This window comes from Phyllobates terribilis, unplaced genomic scaffold, assembly GCF_046119375.1.
Source record: "Phyllobates terribilis strain yellow unplaced genomic scaffold, ASM4611937v1 Scaffold_2__4_contigs__length_985480577, whole genome shotgun sequence".
Classification (NCBI taxonomy): Eukaryota; Metazoa; Chordata; class Amphibia; order Anura; family Dendrobatidae; genus Phyllobates; species Phyllobates terribilis.
In genome coordinates this window covers 458,270,530-458,283,499 of record NW_027362762.1, presented here as the reverse complement: position 1 = coordinate 458,283,499, position 12,970 = coordinate 458,270,530, and the positions used below count along the sequence as shown (strand labels likewise).

The following is a 12,970-nucleotide window of genomic DNA, read 5'->3' as shown; positions in this document are numbered from 1 at the left end:
GTGCTGTGGCCTTTTTATTGTTTACATTGCTTCTTTCACCAGAATGCCCTACGTTGGGTAGCAGATATGCTCGGCATTGGATATTTGCAATATCTATTGCTGGATTGAAGTGGCAGATATACCCAGCATTGCAATATGCTTGTTTGGCTCTTTTTAAATTGGTTATATTACATTCTTTTTTTTTCTGGCAGAATAGTGTACTGTTTCTGAAAATTCCCTATTGTCCTTATAGTTGCCACTAAGTGACGGAATATAAGAAATTTACATCAATTTATAATAGCAAAGTCACGTATTATTGAATTCCAATGAACAGATCATAGTGCTAATCTTATAGGTGTGTCCTATTCTCATATATATGCCAAGAGTGTGCAAAGCAGTCAAAGCATAAGGTGGCTACTTTGAAGAACCTAGAATATAAGACATATTTTCAGTTGTTTCACACTTTTTTGTTAAGTATATAATTCCACATGTGTTAATTCATAGTTTTGATGCCTTCAGTGTGAATGTACAATTTTCATAGACAAGAAAATACAGAAAAATCTTTAAATGAGAAGGTGTCATATATATATATATATATATATATATATATATATATATATATACACTGCTCAAAAAAGTAAAGGGAACACTCAAATAACACATCCTAGATCTGAATGAATGAAATATTCTCATTGAATGCTTTGTTCTGTACAAAGTTGAATGTGCTGACAACAAAATCACACAAAAATCATCAATGGAAATCAAATTTATTAACCAATGGAGGCCTGGATTTGGAGTCACCCCCAAAATTAAAGTGGAAAAACACACTACCGGCTGATCCAACTTTGATGTAATGTAATGTCCTTAAAACAAGTCAAAATGAGGCTCAGTATTGTGTGTGGCTTCCACATGCCTGTATGACCTCCCTACAACGCCTGTGCGGCCCTCCAAAGAAATGCCACCCCACACCATTACTGACCCACTGCCAAACCGGTCATGCTGAAGGATGTTGCAGGCAGCAGATCGCTCTCCACGGCGTCTCCAGACCATGTCACGTCTGTCACATGTGCTCAGTGTGAACCTGCTTTCATCTGTGAAGAGCACAGGGCGCCAGTGGCGACTTTGCCAATCCTGTGAGCACAACCCCTATCTGTGGACGTCGGGCCCTTATACCACCCTCATGGAGTCGGTTTCTAACTGTTTGTGCAGACACATGTGTAACATCCCTGGCGGCGTGCTTGCATGGTTTACCACTTCCCACCATGCAAGATCGCAATCTTACCTATCAGGCCAGGCTGCATACTTTGCTCCAGTACCTGCTGTTTGTATGTCTCTTGTCTGCTGGCTTAGGGCGGCGGCGCTGTTGCTTCCTGATTCTTAAAGCTACAGTGTGCGCAGTCCTAATGCGTCCCCAGCCTATTGCTGTGAGTCACTGGATACTTAAACCCCATACACCAAGTAGGAGAGGCCTGTGCAACACTTTCATTCAGTGTGTTCTGTGCAACTGAGTTGCCAGGTCTTGTCCTGTATCTAGTCTGTTTCCGCCACCCTGGGGGCTGTATACCCAGGCCTGTTACCTGTACCTGTGACTTTTAGTCAGTTTCCGCCACCCTGGGGGCTGAGTTCCCAGGCTCGTTCCTGTATCTTGTTCCTGGTTCAGATCCTGTCTGAACAGTGTCCTAGTCCGTTACCTGTTTGCCTCTATGTCTGCACCTCCCCCTTTTCCTGCAGTATCTGAACCTAACTCCAACTCGTTGTCTCTGTACTTCTGTTTGTGAGTTTTGTGTCCACTCGCTACTTCATTGCAAGTACCTTGTGTGTATCTGGTTCTGCTCGTTCTGTTTCCGTATCTAACTCTTGTGTTCCAGCTATCTTCTTGTGTTTTCCAGTCTGTTACATGTGAACAGAGCCCTGTCCTGTCTACTGCATCTGCGGGTTTTGCTTTGCTCTGCTTGTTCACCGCACCTGTGGTTTTGCTCTGCTTTGCTTGTTCACCGCATCTGTGGGTTTTGCTATGCTTTGCTTGTTCACCGCATCTGCGGTTTTGCTTTGCTCTGCTTGTTCACCACATCTGCGGGTTTTGCTCTGGTCTGCTTGTTTACCGCACCTGCGGTTTTGCTCTGCTTTGCTTATTCATCGCATCTGCGGGTTTTGCTCTGCTTTGCTTGTTCACTGCATCTGCGGTTTTGCTTTGCTCTGCTTGTTCACCGCATCTGCGGGTTTTGCTCTGCGCTGCTTGTTTACCGCACCTGCAGTTTTGCTCTGCTTTGCTTGTTCACCGAATCTGCGGGTTTTGCTCTGCTCTGCTTGTTCACCGCATCTGCGGTTTTGCTCTGCTCTGCTTGTTCACCGCATCTGCGGGTTTTGCTCTGCTCTGCTTGTTCACCGCATCTGCGGTTTTGCTCTGCTTTGCTTGTTCACCGCATCTGCGGGTTTTGCTCTGCTCTGCTTGTTCACCGCATCTGCGGGTTTTGCTCTGCTCTGCTTGTTCACCGCATCTGCGGGTTTTGCTCTGCTCTGCTTGTTCACCGCATCTGCGGTTTTGCTCTGCTCTGCTTGTTCACCGCATCTGCGGATTTTGCTTCGCTCTGCTTTTCTACCGAACCTGAGGTTTTGCTCCGCTCTGCTTGTCTACCGCACCTGCGGCTCCGTTCCTGTATCCCAGTCTGTACTGGTCCCTATCCGGCCTACGTTCCTACCTGCCAGTACCCGCCTCTCTGCATGTAAGCCATGCCAGCTGTGCCTGCCAGTACCCGCCTCTCTGCATGTAAGCCGTGCCTGCCAGTGCCCACCTGTCTGCATACCAGCCGTGCTTGCCAGTACCCACCTGCCTATATGCCAGTCTAACCTGCCTGTTCCTGCATTCCCCGGTGTGGGTCAACAGCTGTGACCGGGGTCTGACCTGGAGTAGCACCTGGTCCCTCTGCTCGGTTCCTCCCTGGTTCACGGAGTCGACTGAGCCGCCGTGCGACCTTTGTCGGACCGGGTTGATACTTAGTTACGCCCCTCCAGGCACTCCTCGGTTCATGGTCCAGTGGGATCACTAATCACGTTCACGCCAGTCTACCCGAGCGTGTGCGTAACAACATGCACATTTGTGGCCTGCTGGAGGTCATTTTGCAGGGCTCTGGCAGTACTCTTCCTATTCCTCCTTGCACAAAGGCGAAGGTAACGGTCCTGCTGCTGGGTTGTTGCGCTCCTACGGCCCCCTCCACATCTCCTGGAGTACTGGTCTGTCTCCTGGTAGCGCCTCCAGCCTCTGGACACTACGCTGACAGACACAGCAAATCTTCTTGCCACAGCTCGCATTGATGTGCCATCCTGGATGAGCTGCACTACCTGAGCAACTTCTGTGGGTTGTAGAGTCCGTCTCATGCTACCACAAGTGTGAAAGCACAACCAACATTCAAAAGTGACCAAAACATCAGCCAGAAAGCATTGGTACTGAGAAGTGGTCTGTGGTCCCCACCTGCAGAACCACTCCTTTATTGAGGGTGTCTTGATAATTGCCAATAATTTCCATCTATTGTCTATTCCATTTGCACAACAGCATGTGAAATTGATTGTCAATCAGTGTTGCTTCCTAAGTGGACAGTTTGATTTCACAGAAGTTTGATGTACTTGGAGTTATATTCTGTTGTTTAAGTGTTCCCTTTATTTTTTTGAGCAGTGTATATATATATATATATATATATATATATATATATATATATATATATATATATATAATATTTGCGCAGGAATTAAGGAATTCCATAGAGTGTGCGTAATCTGAATAGCATGCTTTACACAGTATACAGTGCTGGCCAAAAGTATTGGCACCCCTGCAATTCTGTCAGATAATGCTCAGTTTCTTCCTGAAAATGATTGCAATCACAAATTCTTTGGTATTATTCTCTTCATTTAATTTGCTTGCAAGGAAAAAACACAAAAGAGAATGAAGCAAAATCAAATCATTGATCATTTCACACAAAACTCCAAAAAAGGGCCGGACAAAAGTATTGGCACCCTCAGCCTAATGCTTGGTTGCACAACCTTTAGCCAAAATAACTGCGAACAACCGCTTCCGATAACCATCAATGAGTTTCTTACAATGCTCTGCTGGAATTGTAGACCATTCTTCTTTGGCGAACTGCTCCAGGTCCCTGATATTTGAAGGGTGCCTTCTCCAAACTGCATTTTGAGATCTCTCCACAGGTGTTCTATGGGATTTAGGTCTGGACTCATTGCTGGCTACCTTAGAAGTCTCCAGTGCTTTCTCTCAAACAATTTTATAGTGCTTTTGGAAGTGTGTTTTGGGTCATTGTCCTGCTGGAAGACCCATGACCTCTGAGGGAGACCCAGCTTTCTCACACTGGGCCCTACATTATGCTGCAAAATTTGTTGGTAGTCTTCAGACTTCATATGCCATGCACACGGTCAAGCAGTCCAGTGCCAGAGGCAGCAAAGCAACCCCAAAACATCAGGGAACCTCCGCCATGTTTGACTGTAGGGACCGTGTTCTTTTCTTTGAATGCCTCTTTTTTTTTCCTGTACACTCTATGTTGATGCTTTTTCCCAAAAAGCTCTACTTTTGTCTCATCTGACCAGAGAACATTCTTCCAAAACGTTTTAGGCTTTCTCAGGTAAGTTTTGGCAAACTCCAGCCTTGCTTTTTTATGTCTCGGGGTAAGAAGTGGGGTCTTCCTGGGTATCCTACCATACAGTCCCTATTCATTCAGACGTCGATGGATAGTACGGGTTGACACTGTTGTACCTTTGGACTGCAGGGCAGCTTGAACTTGTTTGGAAGTTAGTCGAGGTTCTTTATCCACCATCCGCACAATCTTGCGTTGAAATCTCTCGTCAATTTTTCTTTTCCGTCCACATCTAGGGAGGTTAGCCACAGTGCCATGGGCTTTAAACTTCTTGATGACACTGCGCACGGAAGTCACAGGAATATTCAAGTCTTTGGAGATGGACTTGTAGCCTTGAGATTGCTCATGCTTCCTCACAATTTGGTTTCTCAAGTCCTCAGACAGTTCTTTGGTCTTCTTTCTTTTCTCCATGCTCAATGTGGTACACACATGGACACAGGACAGAGGTTGAGTCAACTTTAATCCATGTTAACTGGCTGCAAGTGTGATTTAGTTATTGCCAACACCTGTTAGGTGCCTCAGTTAAGTTACAGGTGCTGTTAATTACACGAATTAGAGAAGCATCACATGATTTTTCAAAGGGTGCCAATACTTTTGTCCACCCCCTTTTTTAGGTTTGGTGTGGAATTATATCCAATTTGGCTTTAGGACAATTCTTTTTGTGCTTTTTTCATTGAAGACAAATTAAATGAAGAGACTAATGCCAAAGAATTTGTGATTGCAATCACTTTCAGGAAGAAACTGAGTATTATCTGACAGAATTGCAGGGGTGCCAATACTTTTGGCCAGCAATGTATATCTATATATCTTTTCTGTTGAATATTAGTCATCAAGAGTTAGATTCGACTATGTACATAAAGAAACAGCATGATGGACGTTATGATAGACAAAAACAATTGCTTCAATGTCAGTAAATCCTTGACAATGCAGGCAACTTATACAATGACTTCCATAACAAACCGTTTTGCTCCTTGGATGGTAATAACTCAACACCGGGAATCTGCGGCTTTGCCTGAAAGATGCAGCTCGCTTCAGATTGTTATCGGAACAGGATGCAGGCACAATAATCTTCTCTGGATAGCTTGGGCAAACCTTAAAGTTTTCATTCACACCACTCAGCCTCCAAGCATCTGTCTAGGAAGACACATAATGAACATTGATGTCGCAAATCTCACACTTACATTTTGTAAAAGACTTTAATATTTAATGAATTCACCTCATTTTTGAGCTTGTGATAAAAATTTTCCATGGTATCTCTCGGCCATCCTTTTCCTAACTTGCACCCTGCTGGTCTGAAGAAAAATGGGTAGCGGAGAGAAATGTTATCCAGCGAGGAGAGAGCCTGCAGACATAACATCATAACATCTGATTAGAATTATAGCACTCCCCTGCTGACAATCTCCATTTCCCTATGACAACACTTCCACCTGTTAATTCAGCTCCATTTCTTTCTGGACTAACCATTCTCTCCCTGTCACTGGTCTCTAGTGTACTATGATCATCCCACTAGCGTTTTCTACTGTGGGACTACAAACAGTAGTTTTTGGTTATTATTATCATAAATGTTATTATATTGGTTTTTATACCTCTAGAGCTGCATTTACCCTGAAAGATATTCGTGAATAAGCATTTTTAAAAACACTCGGTTCACGATTATCTTGCGTTGTAAACAGGTTGACGATCACGTGGTGAACTAGGAAAACACTCATTTATTGTGTGAAATAATCATTTGTGCAGATCAAAAGATCATCCTTCTCGGTGATGCATTGTTCTGTGTCAGTTCAAGTGTAATGATCGATCTATTATCGTTCAGTGCACATCCTTTACTTCCATCTGCCTGTGTAAGCAGGCTATTAACGACAGCCGGATGGTGAAGGTTTACCTATCTGCGGTTGTACAGTGCAGTCAGTCAGACTTGTGAAAACAGGGTATTGAACGACAGCCGGTTGGTGAAGGTTTACCGATCTGTGGTTGTATTGTTCTCTCAGTCAGACTTGTGTAAATAGGGTATTAAACAACCGCCGATTTGTAACAGTTTACTGATATGTGATTGTATTGTACAGTCGGTCGGACTTGTGTAAACAGGGTATTAAACAACAACTGGTTGGTGAAGGTTTACCGATCTGTGGTTGCATTGTTCAGTCAGTCGGACTTGTGTAAATAGGGTATTAAACGACCGCCGATTGGTAAAAGTTTACTGATATCCGATTGTATTGTACAGTCGGTCGGACTTGTGTAAACAGGGTATTAACAGCCGGTTGGTAAAGGTTTACCGATCTGCGATTGTATTGTACAGTTGGTCGGACTTGTGTAAACAGGGTATTAACAGCCGGTTGGTGAAGGTTTACCGATCTGCGATTGTATTGTACAGTTGGTCGGACTTGTGTAAATAGGGTATTAAACGACCCTGATATGCGATTGTATAGTACAGTTGGTCAGACTTGTGTAAACAGGGTATTAACAGCCGGTTGGTGAAGGTTTACCGATCTGCGATTGTATTGTACAGTTGGTCGGACTTGTGTAAACAGGGTATTAACAGCCGGTTGGTGAAGGTTTACCGATCTGCGATTGTATTGTACAGTTGGTCGGACTTGTGTAAATAGGGTATTAAACGACCCTGATATGCGATTGTATTGTACAGTTGGTCAGACTTGTGTAAACAGGGTATTAACAGCCGGTTGGTGAAGGTTTACCGATCTGCGGTTGTATTGTACAGTCTGTCAAACCTTTAGTGACATCATGTTTGTATAGAGATCTTTATGTATATATGCATCAGACGCTGTATGGGTATCGATTTTCCCTAAATGGAACTTAATGGAGACAATTGATTTACTTTACTTGTGTCACTTTGAGCTCAGCTAAATTCTATTTCAAAAGAGTTTGCTATAAATGGATTTCACAATCCTCTAGGCCATTATGTCTGTTTACTGAGTTATATCTGGCAAGAGAATTGTAAAGAACTTATTGCATGTAGGTAAAGGCTACGTGCCCACATTGCATTTATGAAGCAGAAAATTTCTGCTGCATAAATGCAAGTCCTCTCCCGGAAAAACGCATGCGGAATTCCGCACGCGTTTATCGCGCATTTTTCGCGCGTTTATCACGCGTTTTCCACATGCGGAATTGCCTTGCGTTTTTTATGCATTGGACAAAGGCAATTCCGCTTGCGGAAACGCAAAATTAATTGACATGCTGCGGATTTTTGAACGCGGCATAAACGCTGCGGAAAAATCCGCAGCATGTGCATAGAACTTGCGGAATCCCATTGGGGACCATGGGGTGCGGATATACATGCGTTTTTCACGCGTTTACGCTGCGGAAATTCCGCAGCATATACGCTTGAAAAATGCTACGTGGGCACTCAGCCAGGTGTTAAAACGACAGTAAAAAAAAAAGAAATGTTTAAAGACCGTGCCTCGGGTAATATGTTTCAACAAATTATAAAGAGGTAAAAGTTCCTGCCAAGGGGATACTCACCTAGTCACCTAATTTTGGTATTAATGCTCATTGAACCCTTTTTTTATAGGTAGAAGGGTGGTGACTGTGCTTGGCGGCTTTGGTGGCAATATTTTTTGAGAAGAGTTTGTATGTTGTTCACCAATGGGAGTAATGTATGTGTGTTTGTGCTCCACCAAATAGGTACTACAAGTCTAAGACTTCTTTAAATAAAAGATCATTTTTTCTATACTTTATCAACTTGCAGTACTTATTTGGTGGAGGTTGTCCGGGAGTTTTACATAGATGTCCTATCCTTAGGATAGGTCATCAATATCTGATCAGTGGGGGTGCGACATCCGGCCCCTTTCGTCAATCAGTTGTTCCCATTGCTGGTGGCAGCCAGATTTGCTCAGTTGTAGAGCTGCACATAGTGGCCACGACCAGGTACTGCACATCTGCCCCTTATTCAAATCAATATGGGGCAGAACCTGAAAGCCATTTTAACTTTTGAGGCTTGTTTGTGCAAAACTGAAATAATCAGTGTAAACTCAGAACTGGTTCTGTGTCATATTGGGAGCAGTTTATGGGTTGTGCTACATCAGAATATAAGACATAGACTTATATTGCTACTGACCTGGACTGAACGGGCAATATTAAATGTTTCCTCCATGTCAGGTATTTCCAGATGAATAACCCGCAGATCCTTACACTTCAGAGTGACAGTTCCTGAGCTTGATCTTCCTTCTTCATCTTTACTCCTCAACATGCCTATGTTTTGAACACTGCAAAATTATGAAAGGGTTAGCTCTGCTCACTTCTGCATCGAGAGGTTAGCGGGGCAGGTGACGTCACATTTTCTGAAAGGGGGCGTGCGCAGTCGGCAGGTATCATGTATCTGTCCAGTTTTAGGGCAGTAAAAGCACATTCTTGGTGGACTGGAATAGTTAAAGCGGTAATGGGTACAAGAGTTGATTGTAGACCAGAACTCGGCAATGTCATAAAAACATTTTCATAACAAAAATTAGATTGACACTCACCATGTAGTATAATAAAACAGCTGTTTATATTCTTTGCATGGCCGAGGTATACAAAAAGAACAATATTCAGCAGGTCAGTAGCCAATGGTCGTTTCACGTATGGAGAACTTTCTCAAGGTGCCTTTCAACCGGGCCAAGAAAATAAATAGCTGTTTTATCCTACTATGTGGTGAATACCAATTTACTTTTTGTTATTTTATCCGTGAACTCTCTCAGACATTGTGCACCACACGTGTGAATACCGCCTCTATCCCAATATGTCTGTCCTGTCGTTGGGAGTAGTGCCGACTTTATTTCCTACTGTATGGTTAAAACCATTTTCCTCTTTGTTTATACAAAGTAACACATGACAAACAGGAGAAAATCGGAGGCACCAAACATATTTCAAATGGAAAATCACTGTTTTTCATGGACAAAAATCATACCTATTAGGACTCTTTCACACGTCCTGATATTTACGGTACCGGAAAAATCAGTACCGGAGATATCCGTGTTTGTGTGTCTGTGTGTGTCACAAGTGTGGCAACTGTGTGACACACACAGGACCTATATGTGATTTGTTTTGCACTTCAATATGTATGGTCTTGTCTGTATGCTGATAATCTGATTAGATTAACCAATTAGTGACTAAGAATCTAATTGCTTTAGATTTATATATATAGTAACCCTCATATACTATATTGACTAAACATACAGGCATATCATCTGACAGCAGGTCCTTTTTCTCATATTTTCCATATTATTATGCTATTTTTCTTCATTTTTTCACGTGATATGCATCTCCTTTAGCTTTCATTGCATATCCACTGTTTACAATATCTATTGTTTCATAATAAAATATCATTTTATACATTGACTAGATGTTGGCCCGATTCTAACACATCGGGTATTCTAGAATATGTATGAGGCCGACCGGGCGCGATCAGCAATGCGGTGTTTAAATTTGGTGCCAAAATCGCTGATTGGTCGCGGCCGGCGACCGCGATCAATCAGCAAAGCTGTGTTTAAATTTGGCGCCAAAATCGCTGATTGGTCGCGGCCGGTGACCGCGATCAATCAGTAAAGCTGTGTTTAAATTTGGCGGCAATATCGACCAATCAGCGAATCGTATTAGTGAGGACCGGGGAGCGGTGCTGCGGTAGATGATCAGCTGCTCGCAGCATAAGTATTCTGACCGGCAGCGCCGCTCCCCGGTCCTCCCTTCACACTTGCCGCCGGGAGATCAGTCGGGGTACTTCTGCTGCGAGCAGCCGGGAAATGACCGGCTAGCGCTGGTCATCTCCCGGCTGCATCGCCGCTGACCTCTGTGTAGAGCGGGGTTTAAATTTGGCGCCAATAATGCTGATTGGTCGCGGCCGGCGACCGCGACCAATCAGCAGAGCGGTGTTTAAATTTGGCGCCAATATCGCTGATTGGTCGTGGCTGGCGGCCAATCAGCGAACCGTGTTAGTGAGGACCAGAGAGCGTGTTTAAATTTGGCGCCAAGACCGCTGATTAGTCGCGGCCGCCAGCGCTGCCTGTGCGGGTACTTTCGCTGCGAGCAGCCGGGAGATGACCGGCTGCTCGCATCAGAAGTATCCCACCGGCGGTGCCGCTCCCCGGTCCTCCCTTCACACTTGCCGTCGGGAGATCGGCGGGCTGCTGATCTCCCGACGGTAGCCGCATGGAGGTCAGTGGTGCCGCCGGTCGGGGTCCTTTTGCTGCGAGGAGCCAGGAGATGACCGGCTAGCGCCGGTCGTCTCCTGGCTGCATCGCCGCTGTGCCTCCGTGCAGCAGATGAGCCGCTAACGGCCGCCATCTTTTTCTGAAATCCTGGACAGACAGACAGACGGGATAAGACAATTATATATATTAGATATGACCGGATCTCGGTTTCTTTTTCTTCCTTGTTTTAATTGTGAATTTTTCACCGAGGGTCTTTTGTATTTTTTGCCCAATTAATATATGTATACATAGTTGGGATACATGCAATCATGCATCTACTAGCATGAACATTACACACATTACTCATGTATGGACATACATATATGTATATCTTCTGTCTTTGATGCTTATTCTTATATACAAGAACATAATGAATTCAACAAATAATTCACAATCACAGGTCTACAAAAAAAAAATTTTGTTCCAAGGTTTTTTGAATGGATTTAGGGTATTTTGAGGGCTCTGAATTTAAAAATCCCATTACGTTTTCTGAATTGGTTCTAGTTTTTGAGATGATTCATCCATGAAAATAATGCATTCCCCCAATGCGACTTGTGTGTGATAACAAATGCAACAGCTTTTGGTCTTTTGACTCTTTAACAGTGTCTTAGGTAATGAAATATCCCATATAATTATTTTGTATTTCAATTTGTAGGCTTACAATGCTATAAAAGTGATTTTTTTAAGCCAGAATTCTTCTGTAATTAACTATTAAATATCTCAGAAACTAGAGTCAATCTGGCAAAACCAAAGTCATATTCTTAATCAGCACCATAAACTTAATATAAAACCGTTCAGACATTGTTGGCACCACAATCACTGAATACCAATGTAATTAATGATATTTCCCCTTATCCCTTAAATCAAACAGTTTACATCAGTATAATGCAGTCCTGGTATATGGTAGCAGTATTACAAACACAGAATGGCCATTTTTTCCATCTATACAGCATTGCGTTTTGATATTCTTACCTCTTCTCCACTGAGTCCACAGCGCAATGCAGAAGCCATAGTTCACACTTTTCCTTTTTTGTGCCCTCTACAGGATGGGCAGAGAGAATCAAGTGATGGCTGCTCACACAGAGGGTCCCAGTGACAGGAGGCGTTAGGGGGCAGCATACTCGTACATTCTCCACTTGAGAACTCTGTATAAGATGCGACAGCTCCATGTCCTGTATCAGACAGGGGCGCCTATGACAGTATAATTGTGCCTATATACCATTCATCAATGATGTAGCAGATCCCCACTCCAGGGTAGTGGAGGGTTACAAAGGAATGCCTAAAATGTATAGTGTAACAAGACTGATGCTTACAATCAAGTGACACAATATCCTTTGCCAGCTCTTAATGACATATTTCTCTTAAACTATGCAACTGCCTGTAACCACTGCCGAGCAGAAGACGGTGGAAAGTTACTGGTTGTAAGAAGGAAGTTGAGGTTTTCTTGACACAAATGTTAAAAATCTTACCAGTTAACCCTCTCCTATTGCGAGACATTGTCACATCATCATAACCATTTATCTGCACAGTATTACAGTGTACAGTTACCCACAAAAATTGCTGCAATTTTTCTGTGTAAATAAGATGAATAAAAAGCCTATTAATGCATTCATTCAATGCTTCTGGATTTACGCTTTAACTATATGTTAAAAAATGGACCACTAAATAAGTTATCAAGGATCACAATATTTCTTTTCTGAACATATTCTTTGGCAATAGAAGCCCTGCTGTATTACCAAGCAGAACCCATTGACGAGAGTGGAAATGTTTCTCAACAAAAAACTTTTTCTAAGCTTGGATCATCCCTTTAATAAACTTGGGAAATTGCTGTACAACTGTATGACTATGATGGATAGTGGGGCTTCCTGCATACACTTACCTTTTGATACTGAACCTGATGTGCATATCAATTGGAGTTGAATTTTTGCTACAATTATTTATAGATTGACCAGCACTGAAGCTGTCTGACACTTCGCTATGCATATCTAGGTAAATGCATAGATAGATCTCTATATCTATGCCGAAAATCTACCGTTTATCTTGTGTCTATAATCAGCTGTATTCTGGCCATAATTGATTTTTTTCCCAATTTTTTTTACACAGTTTGAGAGTCGAATGAACACTGTTTGCAAATTCTATAAATTAACTTCCCACTAAAACAGATATTTGTGTTGC

At 43.0% G+C, this 12,970-nt stretch overlaps 1 protein-coding gene across 1 annotated transcript in view; it reads right to left on the bottom strand.

Moving 5' to 3' along the window:
* LOC141216468 (myotubularin-related protein 9-like) overlaps nucleotides 1–12,183 on the bottom strand; it is a 25,519-nt gene extending 13,336 nt beyond the window's left edge. The window contains exons 1-4 of the mRNA XM_073665693.1: nucleotides 11,768–12,183; nucleotides 8,689–8,836; nucleotides 5,833–5,958; nucleotides 5,577–5,750 (exon numbers count right to left, since the gene is read on the bottom strand). Of these exons, the coding sequence (XP_073521794.1) occupies nucleotides 5,577–5,750; nucleotides 5,833–5,958; nucleotides 8,689–8,836; nucleotides 11,768–11,964 (645 nt within the window). The 5' untranslated portion in view covers nucleotides 11,965–12,183. The remainder of the gene's footprint in view (nucleotides 1–5,576; nucleotides 5,751–5,832; nucleotides 5,959–8,688; nucleotides 8,837–11,767) is intronic.
* Nucleotides 12,184–12,970: the final 787 nt, after the last annotated feature.